Raw genomic sequence first — 21,845 nt, 5'->3', positions numbered from 1 at the left:
ACACCTATCCATTATTAATCCAATACTAGGAAAGGGTTAAAAAAAATACACAAACACATTAATTAAAAATTATTTTAATGAAATAAAAACAAAGGTTGTTGTAATATTTTATTGAACGCCCAATCCAATCACTGAAGACCCTCGTTCTGTAACAAAAAAAGCATAATAAACCAACAATATCTTTACCTTCCGCACATCTGTAAAGTCCAACGATGTAAATCCATCTGAAGGGGTTAAAATATTTTGCAGGCACGAGCTTTGCTAATGCAGCAGCTCATGTCTGCAAAACCCCGGAGAATGAAGGTAAAGTAGGTCATTGACCTATATTTACCTGCATTTGCGGTGAGGCGCCCTCTGCTGGCTGTTCCTAGATCGTGGGAACTTTCCTAGAAAGCTCCCTGGCTCGAGTTCATATGAGGACAACCAGCAGAGGGCGCCTCTTATGATTTCGAGCCAGGGAGCTTTCTAGGAAAGTTCCCACGATCTAGGAACAGCCAGCAGAGGGCGCCTCACCGCAAATGCAGGTAAATATAGGTCAGTGACCTACTTTACCTTCATTCTCTGGGGTTTTGCAGACATGAGCTGCTGCATTAGCAAAGCTCGTGGCTGCAAAATATTTTAACCCCTTCAGATGGATTTACATCGTTGGACTTTACAGATCTGCGGAAGGTAAGGATATTGTTGGTTTATTATGTTTTTTTTTCCTTCCCGCCGTCGCTCTTTCCCTCCATCACTCTCTCTCCATCACTCACTTTCCCACCGTCACTCCTTCCCCCATCGCTCTTTTCCCCATCGCTCCTTCCCTCCATCGCTCTCTCTCCATCACTCATTTTCCCACTGTCACTCCTTCCCTCCATCGCTCTTTTCCCCATCGCTCCTTCCCTCCATCTCTCTCTCTCCATCACTCACTTTCCCACTGTCACTCCTTCCCTCCATCGCTCTTTTCCCCATCGCTCCTTCCCTCCGTCGCTCCTTCCCTCCATCGCTCTTTCCCTCCATCACTCTCTCCATCACTCACTTTCCCACTGTCACTCCTTCCCTCCATCGCTCTTTTCCCCATCGCTCCTTCCCTCCATCGCTCTCTCTCCATCACTCACTTTCCCACTGTCACTCCTTCCCTCCATCGCTCTTTTCCCCATCGCTCCTTCCCTCCATCTCTCTCTCTCCATCACTCACTTTCCCACTGTCACTCCTTCCCTCCATCGCTCTTTTCCCCATCGCTCCTTCCCTCCGTCGCTCCTTCCCTCCATCGCTCTTTCCCTCCATCACTCTCTCCATCACTCACTTTCCCACTGTCACTCCTTCCCTCCATCGCTCTTTTCCCCATCGCTCCTTCCCTCCATCGCTCTCTCTCCATCACTCACTTTCCCACTGTCACTCCTTCCCTCCATCGCTCTTTTCCCCATCGCTCCTTCCCTCCATCGCTCTCTCTCCATCACTCACTTTCCCACTGTCACTCCTTCCCTCCATCGCTCTTTTCCCCATCGCTCCTTCCCTCCGTCGCTCCTTCCCTCTATCGCTCTTTCCCTCCATCACTCTCTCCATCACTCACTTTCCCACTGTCACTCCTTCCCTCCATTGCTCTTTTCCCCATCGCTCCTTCCCTCCATCGCTCTCTCTCCATCACTCACTTTCCCACTGTCACTCCTTCCCTCCATCGCTCTTTTCCCCATCGCTCCTTCCCTCCATCGCTCTCTCTCCATCACTCACTTTCCCACTGTCACTCCTTCCCTCCATCGCTCTTTTCCCCATCGCTCCTTCCCTCCGTCGCTCCTTCCCTCCGTCGCTCCTTCCCTCCGTCGCTCTTTCCCTCCATCTCTCTCTCTCCATCACTCACTTTCCCGCCGTCACTCCTTCCCTCCATCGCTCTTTTCCCCATCGCTCCTTCCCTCCATCGCTCTTTCCCTTCCATCACTCTCTCTCCATCACTCACTTTCCCACTGTCACTCCTTCCCTCCATCGCTCTTTTCCCCCATCGCTCCTTCCCGCCGTCGCTCTATTCCGTTGTCGCTCCTTCCCACCATCGTTCTTTCTCTCCCCTCCCATTCTCGCTGCCTCCCTCTTCCACCCTCCCACTATCTCCATCCCTCTCTCCTCCTTTCTCCTCTTGCCCTTTCTCTTCCCCTTTCATCTTCTTGCTATTCAAAGTCCTAGTAAACTTCTTCTCAGTGTTGTAGGCTGTTGCAATTAATGTTTTAATTCATAAGCTAATGAGGCTGAAGTGCTCTGGGAGTGTGAAAGCACTTCAAACACCTTTGCCTCCCCAGCTCTATTCCCTGCCCAGCCTCACCTTCCTCTGCTTGACTGACAGCTGACTGGCTTGACCACACCATCAGTGACCTGTCATCATGGAGAGGAAGGTTGGGTGGGGAATAGGGGGAGGCAGTGGTGTGTGAAGGGCTTTGACACTCCCAGAGCACTTCAGCCTCATTTGCACTTTTTTTTTGGTTAGGGAGCAACAGATTGCATAAATAAAGATACAATAAACCATCTCATATCCCCATTTTTTTGCATATTCCACACTACTAATGTTAGTAGTGTGTATATGCAAAATTTGGCTGTTCTAGCTAGTAAATTAAGGGGTTAAATGGCGGAAAAAATTGGCGTGGGCTCCCGCACAATTTTCTCCGCCAGAGTAGTAAAGCCAGTGACTGAGGGCAGATATTAATAGCCTGGAGAGGGTCCACGGTTATTGGCCCCCCCCCTGGCTAAAAACACCTGCCCCCAGCCACCCCAGAAAAGGCACATCTGGAAGATGCGCCTATTCGGGCACTTGGCCACTCTCTTCCCATTCCCGTGTAGCGGTGGGATATGGGGTAATGAAGGGTTAATGCCACCTTGCTATTGTAAGGTGACATTAAGCCAAATTAATAATGGAGAGGCGTCAATTATGACACCTATCCATTATTAATCCAATACTAGGAAAGGGTTAAAAAAAATACACAAACACATTAATTAAAAATTATTTTAATGAAATAAAAACAAAGGTTGTTGTAATATTTTATTGAACGCCCAATCCAATCACTGAAGACCCTCGTTCTGTAACAAAAAAAACATAATAAACCAACAATATCCTTACCTTCCGCAGATCTGTAAAGTCCAACGATGTAAATCCATCTGAAGGGGTTAAAATATTTTGCAGGCACGAGCTTTGCTAATGCAGCAGCTCATGTCTGCAAAACCCCGGAGAATGAAGGTAAAGTAGGTCATTGACCTATATTTACCTGCATTTGCGGTGAGGCGCCCTCTGCTGGCTGTTCCTAGATCGTGGCAACTTTCCTAGAAAGCTCCCTGGCTCGAGTTCATATGAGGACAACCAGCAGAGGGCTTTTTATTATATTTTTTGGAGAGGAAAAAAAACACCTGGAGGTTTTGGTTTGTTTTCTACAGCGCTTTTCAACATAGGTTTTAAAATGCAAGATGGAAAGCAAAATCTCCAGGATGGATGGAACCAGGGCTTTCAGACGGTCACCAGTTGCCATGATAGCACCGGGGTCTCCTGTGATCGCAGTATTGGGCCGGTCGGTGCCTCTCACGGGCATTGTTGGTTGCCCTGTATGAATGCTGCTTACAGTGACGGACAGGTGCGAGCAGTGATCAGCGATATTACAGCAGACATGGCCTTGTATGGGGCACAGCGCCCCCCAGTGGCTACGGCCGGTGCTCTGTTGATTAGACATAGTGCTCGGATTACTTTCTAACTCCCCATATGAGGCCATTGAGTTCCCCGTGTGCAGTTAGCGCCTCCTAGTGGTGACTGCTCATATTAAGGAAATAATTTTCAAGCCGGTCTGCGGTCTGTATGCGGGTCTCCTTGGTCTGTAGCTGATATCCCCCTGTACACACAGGGTGGGCACAGCCGCACATTGGGAGCCGCCTGGAAGTACACAGACGTGGACTGAAGGCAGCTACAGTCACTTGTCATGTTACACCGGCAAATTATGGAAGCAGCGCAAGCAACTACGCGCAGCTACCGGCCCGTCACCGCCAATCATTTATATAGCGCACTGGTTTCTGGGTAGACGAGGGGTGGGGACACAGGAAGAGCGAAGCATGATGGGAAGTGTAGTTTTCTATTACGTCCTTAGAGAACTTTCTCTCCGGGCCGCGGTGTGTGAGGTGAGCGCGGGGAGCGATAGCCGCAGCTTGTATCACTCTGTACTGATGATGACAGATGGGTGTATACAGCGAGTTATCAGCCGCGGCCTCAGCGGGGTGTGCTGACGTCATCACCCTGCGGCGGCCAGCACCGGGCGTGTGTGTGCGGCTCACTGGGGCAGTGTCACCATGGTGACCGGTCTGCACCGAGTATTGTGGAAACGGGGCGGCTTCATACAGAATAAACTGATGGGAGGTGTAGTCTGCCCGTGCCTGTCTGATGTGGCGCAACAAAATCTGTGTAATCTCCCTCCAGCTCCTAGTCCTCACATTCTCTCTCCAGTCCTTCCTCATTTCCCTTCTTTCCTCCCTCCATCTTTCCATCACTCTTTCTCTCCATCACTCACTTTCCCACCGTCGCTCTATTCCGTTGTCGCTCTATTCCGTTATCGCTCCTTCCTGCCATCGCTCTATTCCGTTATCGCTCTATTCCGTTGTCGCTCTATTCCGTTGTCGCTCCATTCCGTTGTCGCTCTATTCCGTTGTCGCTCTATTCCGTTATCGCTCCTTCCTGCCATCGCTCCATTCCGTTGTCGCTCTATTCCGTTGTCGCTCTATTCCGTTATCGCTCCTTCCTGCCATCGCTCCATTCCGTTGTCGCTCTATTCCGTTGTCGCTCTATTCCGTTATCGCTCCTTCCTGCCATCGCTCCATTCCGTTGTCGCTCTATTCCGTTGTCGCTCTATTCCGTTGTCGCTCCATTCCGTTGTCGCTCCATTCCGTTGTCGCTCCTTCCCGCTGTCGCTCTATTCCGTTGTCGCTCCTTCCCGCCGTCGCTCAATTCCGTTATCGCTCCTTCCCGCTGTCGCTCTATTCCGTTGTCGCTCCATTCCGTTGTCGCTCCTTCCCGCTGTCGCTCCATTCCGTTGTCGCTCCTTCCCGCCGTCGCTCAATTCCATTGTCGCTCCTTCCCGCTGTCGCTCTATTCCGTTATCGCTCTATTCCGTTGTCGCTCCATTCCGTTGTCGCTCCTTCCCGCCGTCGCTCTATTCCGTTGTCGCTCTATTCCGTTATCGCTCCTTCCCGCCGTCGCTCTATTCCGTTATCGCTCTATTCCGTTGTCGCTCCATTCCGTTGTCGCTCCTTCCCGCCGTCGCTCTATTCCGTTATCACTCTATTCCGTTGTCGCTCTATTCCGTTATCGCTCCTTCCCGCCGTCGCTCTATTCCGTTATCGCTCCTTCCCGCCGTCGCTCTATTCCGTTATCGCTCTATTCCGTTGTCGCTCCATTCCGTTGTCACTCCTTCCCTCCATCGCTCTTTTCCCCCATCGCTCTTTCCCTCCATCACTCACTTTCCCGCCGTCACTCCTTCCCCCCATCGCTCTTTTCCCCATCGCTCTTTCCCTCCATCACTCTCTCCATCACGCACTTTCCCACTGTCACTCCTTCCCTCCATCGCTCTTTTCCCCCATCGCTCTTTCCCTCCATCACTCACTTTCCCGCCGTCACTCCTTCCCCATCGCTCCATCGCTCTTTCCCTCCATCACTCTCTCTCCATCACTCACTTTCCCACTGTCACTCCTTCTCTCCATCGCTCTTTTCCCCATCGCTCCTTCCCTCCATCGCTCTTTCCCTTCATCACTCTCTCTCCATCACTCACTTTCCCACTGTCACTCCTTCCCTCCATCGCTCTTTTCCCCCATCGCTCTTTCCCCCATCGCTCCTTCCCTCCGTCGCTCCTTCCCGCCGTCGCTCTATTCCGTTGTCGCTCTATTCCGTTGTCGCTCCTTCCCACCATCGCTCTTTCCCTCACCTCCCATTCTCGCTGCCTCCCTCTTTCCACCCTCCCACTATCTCCATCCCTCTCTCCTCCTTTCTCCTCTTGCCCTTTCTCTTCCCCTTTCATCTTCTTGCTCTTCAAAGTCCTAGTAAACTTCTTCTCAGTGTTGTAGGCTGTTGCAATTAATGTTTTAATTCATAAGCTAATGAGGCTGAAGTGCTCTGGGAGTGTCAAAGCACTTCAAACACCTTTGCCTCCCCAGCTCTATTCCCTGCCCAGCCTCACCTCCCTCTGCTTGACTGACAGCTGACTGGTTTGACCACACCATCAGTGACCTGTCATCATGGAGAGGAAGGTTGGGTGGGGAATAGGGGGAGGCAGTGGTGTGTGAAGGGCTTTGACACTCCCAGAGCACTTCAGCCTTATTTGCACTTTTTTTTGGTTAGGGAGCAACAGATTGCATAAATAAAGATATGGATGACATTTTTTTTTATAGAGCAACATGTTCATATGACAGTTTGGGGTGTTAGATTTTCCCGACAGATTTCCTTTGCTATGCACAGCCGATATTATAACAGAAAAAACTTTTTCCAACGTTTCGGCCTATTTCTGGCCTTTTTCAAGGGTGTTTTTCTGTAGGCAGGGAAATCGGCAAGTGTACCGTACGCCAAATCTGGTGTGGAAGAAAGTGACACTTTCTTCCACACCGGATTTGCCGTACGGTACACTTGGCTGATGGCCGTCAGAGAATGTGGATGCGATTCTGTAATGTAAGTAGCTGGTCAGAATGTGTCTCAATCTTTTGTGTCTCAAACTTTTTCAATCAAAGTTGACTCAATGGAGCGGGCGCCGGGGACACTGACTGCGGGGAATATGGAGCGGGCGCGGGGGACACTGACTGTGGGGAGTACGGAGCGGGTGTCGGGGACAAGGACTGCGGGGAGTATGGAGCGGGCGCCGGGGACACTGACTGCGGGGAATATGGAGCGGGCGCGGGGGACACTGACTGTGGGGAGTACGGAGCGGGTGTTGGGGACACTGACTGCGGGGAGTATGGAGCGGGCGCCGGGGACACTGACTGCGGGGAATATGGAGCGGGCGCGGGGGACACTGACTGTGGGGAGTACGGAGCGGGTGCCGGGGACAAGGACTGCGGGGAGTATGGAGCGGGCGCCGGGGACACTGACTGCGGGGAATATGGAGCGGGCGCGGGGGACACTGACTGCGGGGAGTATGGAGCGGGCGCCGGGGACACTGACTGCGGGGAGTATGGAGCGGGCGCCGGGGACACTGACTGCAGGGAATATGGAGCGGGCGCGGGGGACACTGACTGTGGGGAGTATGGAGCGGAGCGCCGGGGACACTGACTGCAGGGAATATGGAGCGGGCGCGGGGGACACTGACTGTGGGGAGTATGGAGCGGAGCGCCGGGGACACTGACTGCGGGGAATATGGAGCGGGCGCGGGGGACACTGACTGTGGGGAGTATGGAGCGGAGCGCCGGGGACACTGACTGCGGGGAATATGGAGCGGGCGCGGGGGACACTGACTGCGGGGAGTATGGAGCGGAGCGCCGGGGACACTGACTGCAGGGAATATGGAGCGGGCGCGGGGGACACTGACTGTGGGGAGTATGGAGCGGAGCGCCGGGGACACTGACTGCGGGGAATATGGAGCGGGCGCGGGGGACACTGACTGTGGGGAGTATGGAGCGGAGCGCCGGGGACACTGACTGCAGGGAATATGGAGCGGGCGCGGGGGACACTGACTGTGGGGAGTATGGAGCGGAGCGCCGGGGACACTGACTGCGGGGAATATGGAGCGGGCGCGGGGGACACTGACTGTGGGGAGTATGGAGCGGAGCGCCGGGGACACTGACTGCGGGGAATATGGAGCGGGCGCGGGGGACACTGACTGCGGGGAGTATGGAGCGGAGCGCCGGGGACACTGACTGCGGGGAATATGGAGCGGGCGCGGGGGACACTGACTGTGGGGAGTACGGAGCGGGTGCCGGGGACAAGGACTGCGGGGAGTATGGAGCGGGCGCCGGGGACACTGACTGCGGGGAATATGGAGCGGGCGCCGGGGACACTGACTGCAGGGAGTATGGAGCGGGCGCCGGGGACACTGACTGCGGGGAATATGGAGCGGGCGGCGGGCACTGTGACTGTAGGGGAGGGACTAATCGGACAGGCAGCTGGCGAGACCAATCAGCGACGTGGGATTTCCGTTACGGAAGTTGAGGACAGAAAGACGGAAGTAACCCTTAGACAATTATATATATAGATTTTGTATATATTCTGTATATAACATCTGAAGTCTGTAGTTTACAGCACGATATGTGACTGGTATATGATATCTAATAACTATAAGATATCCGATGTTATAAAGTAATTGCTATATTACTACAGGTGAGTACAGACCATCAGTCACATATTATATCAGCATGTTACAGATCACCTTGTACACTGTCCGTAGTGCACTATGCATATCATTGATCTATACAGGATAATATGCCCTGGTATAACGTCTAATGTTCTGTAATATATATCACATGTCCTGTATATTTGAGGTCCTGCTGTCCGTGTCACCTTCCTAATCAGTCTGGTGCAGAATTCTGTATTGTCGGGCCTGCAGTTGCTGTGATGTGAGTTGTACCTGCAGGTTGATCTTTCTCTTGACGTGAGTTGTAGCAGCATCCTGGTCTTGCTCTTAATGTGAGTTAGAACTGCAGCTTGATCTAACTCTTGATGAGATTTGTGTCCGCACATTGATCTTGCTCCTGATGTGAGTTGTAGCTGCAGCTTGATCTTGTACTTGATTGGAGTTGTAGCTTCAACTTGATTTCGCTTTTGATGTGAGTTTTAGCAGCTTGATCTCGTTCTTGATGTAAGTTGTAGCTGCAACTTAATCTCACTCTTCATGTGAGTTATACAGCTCTGGCAAAAATTAAAAGACCACTACACAGTTTTCTAAAAATCAGCTTCTCTACATATCTGACAGCCGTTCCATTCCAGTGTCAGTTGAATTCCAACCAGATTACACCTCATTCTACTTAATGTGCTTCTGATTAGGTGATCACCTGAACCAAATCTTATTTAATGAAGGAAAAGTATAAAAAACACTGCTGTGGTGTTCACAATCCTCTTGCAATAGGATAAGCTGGATGGCAAAACAAGTGCTAGTAATATCCCAAAAGTAATAGGAATGAAAAAAATAACTTTCAACCGTGCCAAAGGAGTTGAAAAGAAAAGTCTTGAGTGAGGAAAAGAAGGACTCAATTCTGGCTTTATTAGCAGAGGGACACAGTGAGCATCATGTTGCCTCCATCCTTAACCCCTTCGTGACATGCGCCGTACTAGTACTGCGCTGCCGGCACTGCATTAGTGCCAGCAGCAGTACTAGTACGGCGCACCGATCACCGCGGTCTCGCGCTGAGCGCCGCGGTGATCGGGTGCGGGTGTCAGCTGTATATGTGTGTGCTACACTGTGTACACAGTGTACACTGTGTACACAGTGTACACTGTGTGCTATGCACAGTGTCAGATCAACGATCTGATCTAATACAGAGATGTCCCACCCTGGGACAATGTTAGAAAGTAAAAAAAAAAAAAAATAGAATGTGTAAAAAAAAATAAAAAAAAATCCCCAAATAAAAAAAAAAAAACATTTCCCAATAAATCCATTTATTTATGTAAAAAAAAAAAAAGACAATAAATGTACACATATTTGGTATCGCCGCGTCCGTAACGACCCGCTCTATAAAACTATCCCACTAGTTAACCCCTTCAGTGAACACCGCAAAAAAAAAAAAAAAAAAAACAAGGCAAAAAACAACGCTTTATTATCATACAGGCGAACAAAAAGTGGAATAACACGCGATCAAAACGACGGATATAAATAACCATGGTACCGCTGAAAACGTCATCTTGTCCCGCAAAAAAAAAGCCGCCATACAGCATCATCAGCAGAAAAATAAAAAAGTTATAGCTCTCAGAATAATGCGATGCAAAAACAATTATTTTTTTATATAAAATAGTTTTTATTGTGTAAAAGCGCCAAAACATTAAAAAAATTACATAAATGAGGTATCGCTGTAATCGTACTGACCTGAAGAATAAATCTGCTTTATCCATTTTACCACACGTGGAACGGTATAAACGCCCCCCCTAAAAGAAATTCAGGAATAGCTGGTTTTTGTTCATTCCGCCTCCCAAAAATCGGAATAAAAAGCGATCAAAAAATGTCATCTGCCCGAAAATGTTACCAATAAAAACGTCAACTCGTCCCGCAAAAAATAAGACCTCATATGACTCTGTGGGCCAAAATATGGATAAATTATAGCTCTCAAAATGTGGTGATGCAAAAACTATTTTTTGCAATAAAAAGCGTCTTTTAGTGTGTGACGGCTGCCAATCATAAAAATCCGCCAAAAAAACCGCTATAAAAGTAAATCAAACCCCCCTTCATCACCCCCTTAGTTAGGGAAAAATAATAAAATGTAAAAAAATGTATTTATTTCCATTTTCCCATTAGTGCTAGGGTTAGGGCTAGGGTTAGGGCTAGGGTTAGGGCTATGGTTAGGGCTAGGGCTAGGGTTAGGGTTGGGGTTAGGGTTTCAGTTATAATTGGGGGTTTCCACTGTTTAGGCACATCAGGGGCTCTCCAAACGCGACATGGCGTCCGATCTCAATTCCAGCCAATTCTGCTTTGAAAAAGTAAAACAGTGCTCCTTCACTTCCGAGTTCTCCTGTGTGCCCAAACAGTGGTTCCCCCCAACATATGGGGTATCAGCGTTCTCAGGACAAATAGGACAACAACTTTTGTGGTCCAATTTGTCCTGTTACCCTTGGGAAAATAAAAACATAGGGGATAAAATATCATTTTCGTGGAAAAAAAAATATTTTTTATTTTCACGGCTCTGCGTTATAAACTGTAGTGAAACACTTGTTGGTTCAAAGCTCTCACAACACATCTAGATAAGTTCCTTGGGGGGTCTAGTTTCCAATATGGGGTCACTTGTGGTGGGTTTCTACTGTTTAGGTACATCAGGGGCTCTGCAAATGCAACATGACACCTGCAGTCCATTCCATCTAAGTCTGCATTTCAAACGGTGCTCCTTCCCTTCCGAGCTCTGCCATGCACTCAAACGGTGGTTCCCCCCCACATGTGGGGTATCAGCGTACTCAGGACAAATTGGACAATAACATTTGTGGTCCAATTTCTCCTGTTACCCTTGGGAAAAAAAATTGCGGGCTAAAACATCATTTTGTGGAAAGAAAAAATGATTTTTTAATTTTCACAATGCTACATTCTAAACTTTAGTGAAACAATTGGGGGTTAAAAGTGCTCACCACACATCTAGATAAGTTCCTTAGGGGGTCTTCTTTCCAAAATGGGGTCACTTGTGGGGGGTTTCCACTGTTAAGGCACGTCAGGGGCTCTCCAAATGCGACATGGCGTCCAATCTCAATTCCAGCCAATTTTGCATTGAAAAGTCAAATGGCACTCCTTCCCTTCCGAGCTCTGCCATGCGCTCAAACAGTGGTTTATCCCCATATATGAAGTATCGACGTACTCAGGACAAATTGCACAACAACTTTTGGGGTCCAATTTATCCTTTTACCCTTGGGAAAATAAAAAATTTGGGGCAAAAAGATCATTTTTTGTGAAAATTAATATAAATTTTTTTTTACGGCTCTACATTATAAACTTCTGTGAAGCACTTGGAGGTTCAAAGTGCTCACCACACATCTAGATTAGTTCCTTAGGGGGTCTACTTTCCAAAATGGTGTCACTTGTGGGGGTTTCCACTGTTTAGGCACGTCAGGGGCTCTCCAATCGTGACATGGGCTCCGATCTCAATTCCAGCAAATCTTGCATTGAAAAGTCAAATGGCGCCCCTTCCCTTCCGAGCTCTGCCATGCGCCCAAACAGTGGTTTACCCCCACATATGGGGTATCGGCGTACTCAGGACAAATTGTACAATGACTTTTGTGGTCCAATTTCTCCTGTTACCCTTGGTAAAATGAAACAAATTGGACCTGAAGTAAAAATTTTGTGAAAAAAAAGTTAAATGTTCAATTTTTTTAAACATTCAAAAAATTCCTGTGAAGCACCTGAAGGGTTAATAAACTTTTTGAATGTGGTTTTGAGTACCTTGAGGGGTGCAGTTTTTAGAATGGTGTCACTTTTGGGCATTTTCTGTCATATAGACCCCTCAAAGTCACTTCAAGTGTGAGGTGGTCCGTAAAAAAATGGTTTTGCAAATTTTGTTGCAAAAATGAGAAATCGCTGGTCAACTTTTAACCCTTATAACGTCCTAACAAAAAAAAATTATGTTTCCAAAATTGTGCTGATGTAAAGCAGACATGTGGGAAATGTTGTTTATTAACTATATTATGTGATATAACTCTCTAATTTAAGGGCATAAAAACTAAAAGTTTGAAAATTGCTAATATTTCATAATTTCCGACAAATTTTTGTTTTTTTCACAAATAAATGCAAGTCATATCGAAGAAGTTTTACCACTATCATGAAGTACAATATGTCACGAGAAAACAATGTCAGAATCACCGGGATCCGTTGAAGCGTTTCAGAGTTATGACCTCATAAAGTGACAGTGGTCAGAATTGTAAAAATTGGCCCTGTCACTTAGGTGAAAACAGGCTTTGGGGTGAAGGGGTTAAAATTTCTAAGACGGCAGTCCATTACAACAAGGTCAAGCAGCAGACTTTGGGGACAACGAAGCTACAGACCGGAAGAGGGCGAAAACGACTCTCCACTGACCGGGATGACCGTCATCTTATTCAAATGTCACTCAGGAACCACAGGATCAATACAAAAGGAATGGCAGCTGGGGTGAAGTGCACGGCAAGAACAGTTCCTAATAGGCTCCTAAAGGCAGGCCTCAAGTCATGTAAAGCTAGAAAAAAGCCTTTCATCAATGAGAAGCAAAGGAGAGACAGGCTGAAGTTTGCCAAAGACCATAATGATTGGACCATAGAGGACTGGAGTAAGGTAATCTTCTCTGATGAGTCTAATTTTCAGCTTTGCCCAACACCTGGTCGTCTAATGGTTAGACGGAGACCTGGAGAGGTGTACAATCCACAGTGTCTTGCACCCACTGTGAAATTTGGTGGAGGATCAGTGATGATCTTGGGGAAGCTTCAGCAAGGCTGGAATTGGGCAGGTTAATCTTTGAGAAGGACGTATGAATCAAGCCGCATACAAGGCTATCCTGAAAAAACGTTGATTCCTTCTGCTCAGGCAATGTTCCCCAACTCTGAGGACTGGTTTTTCCAGCAGGACAATGCGCCATGCCACACAGGTCAATCAAGGTGTGGATGAAGGACCACCACATCAAATCCCTGTCATGGCCAGCCCAATCTCCAGACCTGAACCCCATTGAAAACCTCTGGAGTGTAATCAGAGGAAGATGGATCGTCACAAGCCATCAAACAAAGAAGAACTGCTTACATTTTTACGCCAGGAGCAGTGTGAAAGACTGGTGGGAAGCATGCCAAGACGCATGAAAGCTGTCAAAATATTGATTTCTGAACTCTTCCTGAGTTAAAACATTAGTATTGTTGTTTCTAAATGATTATGAACTTGTTTTTTTGTTTTTGTTTATTTTGCATTATTTGAGGTCTGCAAGCAATGCATTTTTTTTGTTGTTTTGACCATTTCTCATTTTCAGAAAATAAATACAAAATTTATTGCTTTGAACTTCGGAGACATGTCGTCAGTAGCTTATAAAATAAGAGAACAATTTACATTTTACTCAAAAATATACAGTACCTATAAAGAGAAAAATCAGACAAACTGAACATTTTGCAGCGGTCTCTTAATATTTGCCAGAGCTGTAGCTTCATCTTGATGTCTTGATGTGAGTTGTAGTTTCAGCTTGATCTCGCTCTTTTATTTTACATTGGAGAATATACTCGTTAAGATGGGTTCTCCGGGTAGAGGACAGCCACCTTAATAACCGTGTGTCTGGTTTTACTGTCAGTGTGGCTTCCTCTTTTCTCTAAATCAAAAAAAATAAAATCCAAGCTTCTCCCACCTATAAATCAGTTAGAAAAACGAACAGCCTTTGCTTAACACAGATGGCATCCGTGTGCAGTCCTTTATTTTTTATGGACCCATTGACTTTAAGGAACGACATAGACCTGGACATGTGAGCCCCCCATAGACTATAATGTGTACATGTGCTATCCATGAAACACATATCTGAAGAAAGGCCTCATTCAGACGGTCGGTCGTCAGTAGACACCGGTGGCACATGATCCTTCTATTTCCAGATATTGATCTGAGTGATGGACGGCAGTGATGATGACGATGATGTCCCTCAGCTCTCGGCTCACACGTTGGCAGCGTTGCAGGATTTCTACACTGAACAGCAGCAGCTGGAGTCTTTGAAGTCAGAGCCGGACTATGATACGTTTGCAGTCGGAGCTGTTGAAGAAGATTGGGTAAGAGCGTCCTTATGGGGGTCCGACTCACCCTGTCTATGTATTGTGTGCGGACTCGAGAATAGGGGTCCCGTGTTCTGTTACAATGGAGCAGCAGTCGGCCATGTGCGCTGCTCCTTGATGCCAAGTCTTTGGGACTGATGTAAATACTTAATCAGTAATGGTTGATACAGTTTTTGTATTGAGTGATAAAGCTGCCATTGCCATAAGTCTCCACCAGGGGGAGCCCTTGCATCATTCTAACATATATTTCCATATTTTTGGTCACCAACCAGCAATTGAGCCAGTTTTGGTACAGTGACGAAACTGCGCTGAGTCTGGCGAAAGAAGCAATGGAGGCATCCGGGAAAAATGGAAGGTAAGGTGTTACCATGGCGATCCATAAATGCCTAATGCCGTGATGTCTGTAATTTGTATGTAACCCCTCCTCATGCACAGCACCATGGAATCAATGGTGATATATAAATAATAATAATAATGGGGTGCTGCTTATGTGTCCCTGTGACCTCTGCTCACATCTTGAGATGTTGATACTTTGGGGGCCCCATATACAATAGACAGTTGTCGGCCAGGACCAGTCCTTACTGACTGCGCCATATGTAGCAGAGCTCAGTCTGCCCAGCGTTCCTTTGTTCTTTATGAGACTCCTCTGGTGGCCACTTAACTAGCCAAGAATCCAAAATCGGACATGCTGGACTCTTAAGGAGGACCTGTCACCGGGTCAACAGTGTCCTGATTTTTGCTCTTATTTATTCCCACTGCTTCCTCTAAGTATTCCATTTTCCATTTTGTTTTTTTTCGCTTGATTTCACCATACTGTTCCAAAAATATGGGCCTTTTCATTTATTGGTAATTTGTATGGCCTTTACCAGGGGTATCACTGTGTAATTATGCAGAGCAGATAAAGACATGGCCCCAAAGAATCCTTTGAGCTACACGTACTTGGCAACAAAAAAAACCCATTAAAATTGGCACTAAAAGAAAGGCTCATATCTCTGGAATCGTATGGCGGATTTATAAGTAACAAAAAAACCGTTTAATCACAGGCGCTGAGGAAGAAAAATCAAAGCAAAAACTACACACTTGACCTGGTGACAAGTCCTCTGTAACTCCTTGTCTTCTGTCTGCCCCTTACACATTAGACTGTAGGACAAAGTCAGTTAAGCTGTCGTCCTTTTGTGCACAGAAAGCAAAAGAAGGGGACACAGCACTGCGCCAGCGCTGAGGCCGACCATTCCCTGGATCAGCCCTAGAGTATAAAGTCATGGCCTCTCCTAGCAATATGTTACTTCTTAAGATGAGATACTTTTTTCATGAAAAAGTGTTACAGGAGAGTGTTTCTCCTTAAATTTTATTGAGGAATTTGATGTGGATTTGTGTGCATTCTACTTAACATAAGACTTTATAGTCACATGTGTGCGCCTATCTCTTGTGTGCGCCTGTCCCTTGTGTGCGCCTGTCCCTTGTGTGCGCCTGTCCCTTGTGTGCGCCTGTCCCTTGTGTGCGCCTGTCCCTTGTGTGCGCCTGTCCCTTGGGTGCACCCATCTCCCATGTGTACATGCCCCATATGTGCATGCTTATCCCCGTGCGTGCATGCCCCTTATGTTGCGCATTCCCCGTGTGCGTATATCCCGCATGTATATATGTTATTAGTGTGTGTTTCTGGGTTAGTCTGTATGGTCACGATGGGTGGTATTCTGCATATCTTCGGGGGTGCCCTCCTGATTCGGTTGTCCAGCCCATGGACAGAGGACTTCCTTAGGTCTGGAGCTCACTTGGACATTCGGCCGAATACCAGTGAACACTAATAATGGCCTTCCTTGTATTTATTTTTCCTCACTGCCTTATTATCCGGCTGCTGGTTTTCGTGTCTCTTCAGGATCGCTTGTGTGAGTGCTCCCAGTGTCTACCAGAAGCTTAAAGGGCTGGTCGGGGATGATGTGACGGTGTGCCTGCTGGAATACGATAAGCGGTTTTCGGTGTATGGAGATGAATTCATCTTCTACGATTATAATAAACCATTAGAATTGCCAGAGCGGCTGCTGCAGCACAGCTTTGATATCGTATTAGCGGACCCCCCGTACTTATCTGAAGAGTGTCTGCACAAAACTGCTGAGACCGTTCACTTCTTGACCAAAGGGAAAATCCTGTTGTGCACAGGTATGTAATGACAGTAATGCTGCTGTATGGTGACGTCCTGCGTCACTGTCCAAATAATTACATTAGATGAGACCACAAACCTCATGGCGTCCTGTGTTCGGTGAGTATGTGCACAGCAAAGCGGGAAATGAGAAGGAGACAAGGAGAACATTTTGTCAAACTTTTTCGTTGGGGTCCATAACCCTTTCAAGTAGAAAGCAGCAAGGCGTAAACTGTAAAGCGCGATATTCAGCCAATCAAATTACCTTTATGGAAGTCCACATATTAACAGATCACAAACTGGTTTTCGGCTCCGACTTCATCACCCGACGACGACTCCCGACTGGAGCCGAAAACCATTTTGTGATCTGTTAATATGTGGACTTCCATAAAGGTTCGACACCGAACTTTCCTTTACTCCCTATAGCCGATCACTCACTCACTCGTCACCTGCATCTTAAAAACATCCCCAGAATTCGACCTTTTCTCACCTTTGAAGCTGCTAAGACTCTTACTGTTGCTCTTATTCATTCCCGTCTGGACTACTGCAACTCTCTTCTGATCGGTCTCCCTCTTTCCAAACTTTCTCCTCTTCAATCCATCTTGAATGCGGCAGCCAGGGTCATATTTCTGTCCAGCCGCTTCACCGATGCCTCCATCTTGTGCCAGTCATTACACTGGCTACCCATTCGCTACAGGGTCCAGTATAAACTCATCTCTCTCACCCACAAAGCTCTCCACAGTTCTGCACCGCCTTATATCTCCTCTCTCATCTCTGTTTATCTCCCTACACGTGCCCTCCGTTCTACAAATGACCTAAGACTAACATCCCCCGTAATCCGAACCTCGCACCTCCGTCTCCAAGACTTCTCTCATGCTGCGCCAGCTCTCTGGAATGCACTTCCCCAGACGATCAGACTGATACCTAGCCCCTACCTATTCAAGCGCGCTTTAAAAACCCATCTCTTCAAACAAGCCTACCAAATCAACTACTCAGTAGACTAACTTTGCCCTGTTCCCTCCTTCCAAATATTCTGAATCTGCACCTTACTATTCATCTGTCTCCACACCCTCCATGCACATGATAACTGCACTTGATACTTTGCTATTGCACTTAAACACATGGGCTGATGACCGGATCATGCAGCTTTATATGAAAATCCCTATTTATTATAATTGCCAGACCTGAAATAACAATCACTTCACCTATTGTGTCCCCCCATTTCCTTGTAGATTGTAAGCTTGCGAGCAGGGACCTCACCCCTAATTGTACTGTACTGCACTTGTACTGAATTTATTGTCTGTACATGTCCCTGCTTAATTGTAAAGTGCTGCGGAATATGTTGGCGCTATATAAATAAAAATTATTATTATTAAAGGTAATATGATTGGCTGAATATCGCGCTTTACACTTCACCGGGGCAGCGCACCGACGCCTTGCTGCTTTCTACATCTGCCGTTATCCCGCTCATCCCCTGAGCACGTTCTCCCCCGCTGCTGTCTTCCATCTCTATAGTGAAGCTAGCCTACCACTCACCACGTTCTGCTGTGCCTCCTGAACGCCCCTAACATCACATCTCTCTAATCTTAACCCTTTTCAAGACCCGGTGATTTATTTTAATTTTTTTAAGCTTTTTTTGCACTTTTTTTTCTTTCTGTTTTATTTTATTTTAAAAGCCATCCTTTTTTTTTAAACATACCGTAATCCTATGAGGTTTTTTTTTTTGCAGGACGAGTTTTAGTTTTGCATGACCCCATTGATTTTCCCATATAATGTACTGAAAACGTGAAAAAAAAATCGAAGTTGAGTGAACTAGTGAAAACAATGCAATTCTACTCATTCATGATCCTGTAAAAAATGACCTGGCGATGTGTCTCTCCAGGTCAGTACTATTAGGCCGGGATCACACATGCGAGAAACACGTCCGTGTCTCGCATGTGAAAAGCAAACACTGGCGCCGGCACTCCAGAGCGGAGCGTGCGGCTCCATGTGTTGCTATGTGCAGCCGAACGCTCCGCTCTGGAGTGCCGGCGCCAGAGCTTGGATTTCACATGCAAGACTTTTTAATTGGGAAAAGGGGGTGATATATATAAATTTTATTTTATTTATTTTCCTTCTTATTTCATAGTTTTGATTCCTTAGAGGACTTGAACCTTTGATATTTTTGTCAGTAATACTATACCATACACTACAGTATTGCTGTATGTAATGTAACTGATGTTCCTCTATGAAGACTTGGCTTGATAGGAAGACGGCAGCCATGGGAAGACTTCAGCAGGCCGCCAGCTGCCATAGTTATCCTATCAGCTCCCCGAGATCGCATTGCAGACGCAAGTGGGCCATTAAATTGCTGCTGTCAGTGATTGTCTGCAGCATTTAAACAGCAGCAATGGAAGCTAGCTCTGGTCACTGCTGTTAAAGGTAGATGCTGGCTGTGTACGACAGCCGGTGTCAGTCCAGGGTTCTACTACTTATCCCGCTCTATACACTCCATACACAACCTGGCTGTAGAATGAGTTAGCTGAAAATCTGTCAGTGAGCTCATTGTGACTGGCAGACAGGAGAGTTTATCATTCTTTTGCCTGTCTGTTCCTGAGCTCCTCTCAGCTGCTTTATGACCACAGACCACATCCAAGTTGAATGCGCAGGGAAATAAAATGCCTTTAAAAGCCAAACGGTGCAAAATGTTTAATGAAAAATGATTTTTAGCCCGAATACAGTAATTTAAATAAAAAGGATATACAGGGTGTATATAGTAGTGTATATAGTAGTGCTTTTGGGGGGTTATCATTGTGCTGAAAAATAAAAAGGGACAAATTCAGCTCTGCTCCATGTGTACAGGCGAAGGATCGGGGATTAGTGCCCATTTCCGCATAGTCTCACAAAGGTAAGGATGCAGAACTAGCGATGTACAAGCTTTACACTTTCTGATTCCTCTTTTTCCAGGGGCCGTGATGGACGATTTAGTGGCTCAGATCCTCGGACTGAAAATGTGTAAATTTATTCCGAGGCACAACCGGTCTCTCGCCAATGAATTTAGATGTTTTGCCAACTATGAGATTGGTCTTGACGCCACATCCTAAATACCCGACATCTAATAACTGGACCGGATCCATCTCGCAAGCTCTGGACATGGCGAGGAGCGGACCGGACCTGGAAAGTGACGACTGTACGGACCGCAGGGGATCCAGTGGCGGCATGGAGGGATCACTATTTCTGTTCATGATCCATCAGAGCCTGCGCGTGTCGTCTACCTCTGCACCAGCACTTGGGTACACGGCTGAGATACAGCCCAGTGAAGACTTCAGTGCGTTCTCACTAAACTCTGCTCCATCTGTACGTATGTTCTTTACAAATAAATAATATAACACGTTGGATTCTTTTCCTTTATTAAGTAAAATTGGTTGTAAGAGCGTAAAGAACATGGCTGTCTCTTTTTTTTTTTTCTGTAGAAATAGCGCCACTCTTGTCCATGGGTCGTGACTGGTATTGCAGCTCTGCCTTATTTTGGCAGCTCATAGGTGGCACGGTATCTACATATTTATTACACATGTTTCATGTATAAAAACCCTGCAGCTAAATTACCGCATCATTTCTCATGTCGTTTTTACCGCTACGTGGAAATATACACTTTCCCTTTAAAAAGCAGTGTAACATATCGGAGCCCAAGGCGAAGCAGGGACTTATCATTACGGGGTGAACCAAAGCCAATCTGTGCTTGTAAGGAAATGTCTGACCCCATAATGAATAACATTATAATGTTATAAATCAATAGTACACACGAATAAGCAACTTTGTAAATTTCCTGACCCCGCAGTTTAGTGTAATCTGTATGGAATGAATACAGAGACTGATAATACATTTATTTATTCATTAAAACTCATTAAAAAAAACAACATACCGGTAATTCTCAAAGTAAATTTCCGGCAACTCTATGAAATAACAATGTTTTTGTAAAAGCATTGCCTGACAGTGGAGCAGAGTATTTCAGGCTCTAAAGCTCTGATCTCATTTACTGATCCTTCATTTTAAGGCCGTTCAGTCTACACATAAAAACGCAATAGGCTGCCGAGGCCTTCATCACATTTCTGAACGTGTGCGCACCCTGAAAGCTAACAGATCTATGCACCGGCTCACAGTAACGGGTTAATGTAATGGCGTCCTCAGCAGATTTACAATTACCTGTTGATTGCTACTGTAACGATTTACTGTGTTGCAATACGGAGACGAAGAAGAATAAGTTCATAAAAAGTTTCATAAAAGGCGAGCTATACCTTTATTAACCAGCAGGTGGAGCTTTTCCATTTAGAAGAATCTACACAAAGTAAAAAATGGCATGAGCCCTTGTGGAGAATCCTGCGCTGCAGTAAAGAAGCCCTCCTCCTCCTCCTCCTCCTCCTCCTCCCATCAAAGATGTTATCCTCTTAATATATTGCACTTATATTATACAGCACTGTGTACGCTCAATTGCTCATTTTGCCTTTCTACCCAGCTAATAATTCTTCTCTTTTCCATTAGGTCTATGACATCATGGGATTATAAACTGACTAGCTGAATCCTTCTAAGCTCTATGTAGAAACAGGAGGTCAATTTTCCCTGTATGAGTCATAAGTCACTGCAAAAGTCACTGATGTGGGAGGAGAGAGCAGCTGGGTCAGGAAAAGTAGAGGGGGATGATGAATGCAGGGACAAAAGACTTCCTGTTTCTACATAGAGCAGAGAAAATAGAAGAATTATCTGGGTAGAAAGGCAAAATGAGCAATTGTAAACAAGAGTGCTATATAATATGGTTACTGCAATATATTAAGAGGATAAGAACTTTGATGGGAGGAGGAGGAGGAGTGCTTCGTTAGTGGAAAATAATGGTACAAAGCAGATCCTAGAAAATATTGAATGGATATCTGGTCAAAGAGAAAGTTCTTCCACTGGAAAAAGTGTACTTTCAATTTTGTCCCATTGTATTATTTATGGTCACATTATATAGCGCCATTAATTCCCCCACCCTTTACAGACATAATCATCACTGTCCCCATTGGGGCTCATAATCCACATTCCCTATCAGTATGGTGTTTGGAGTGTGGGAGGAAACCGGAGAACCTGGAGGAAACCCAGCAAACACGGGGAGAACATAGAAACTTCTTGCAGTTCTTGGTGGGATTTGAACCAAGGACCCCAGCGTTGCAAGGCTGCAGTGCTAACCACTGAGCCACATACAATGCTAACCACTGAGCCACAATGCTGCTCATAAACACATCAATTGATCATTTCTCATAGGAGAAGGTAGAGAAACCTACAACAGTGTTTGTTTGTTTGTTTTTTAAGTTTTTATCTGAGAATAACTGATGGAACTCG

At 46.4% G+C, this 21,845-nt stretch overlaps 1 protein-coding gene across 1 annotated transcript; it reads left to right on the top strand.

Annotated features, from left to right (window-relative positions):
* The first annotated feature begins 4,026 nt into the window (after positions 1 to 4,026).
* Positions 4,027 to 19,868, top strand: EEF1AKMT1 (EEF1A lysine methyltransferase 1). Its single transcript, XM_069759102.1, has 5 exons — positions 4,027 to 4,119; positions 14,183 to 14,353; positions 14,629 to 14,711; positions 16,233 to 16,513; positions 19,440 to 19,868. Exons 2-5 carry the CDS (start codon positions 14,198 to 14,200, stop codon positions 19,574 to 19,576), a joined length of 657 nt encoding a protein of 218 aa, XP_069615203.1. The 5' UTR covers positions 4,027 to 4,119; positions 14,183 to 14,197; the 3' UTR covers positions 19,577 to 19,868.
* The last annotated feature ends 1,977 nt before the right edge of the window (positions 19,869 to 21,845 follow it).

The sequence above is a fragment of the Ranitomeya imitator genome, chromosome 3, assembly GCF_032444005.1.
Source record: "Ranitomeya imitator isolate aRanImi1 chromosome 3, aRanImi1.pri, whole genome shotgun sequence".
NCBI classification, from domain to species: Eukaryota; Metazoa; Chordata; class Amphibia; order Anura; family Dendrobatidae; genus Ranitomeya; species Ranitomeya imitator.
The sequence above is the reverse complement of the archived record's forward strand: the minus strand, read 5'-3'. Positions and strand labels throughout refer to the sequence as shown.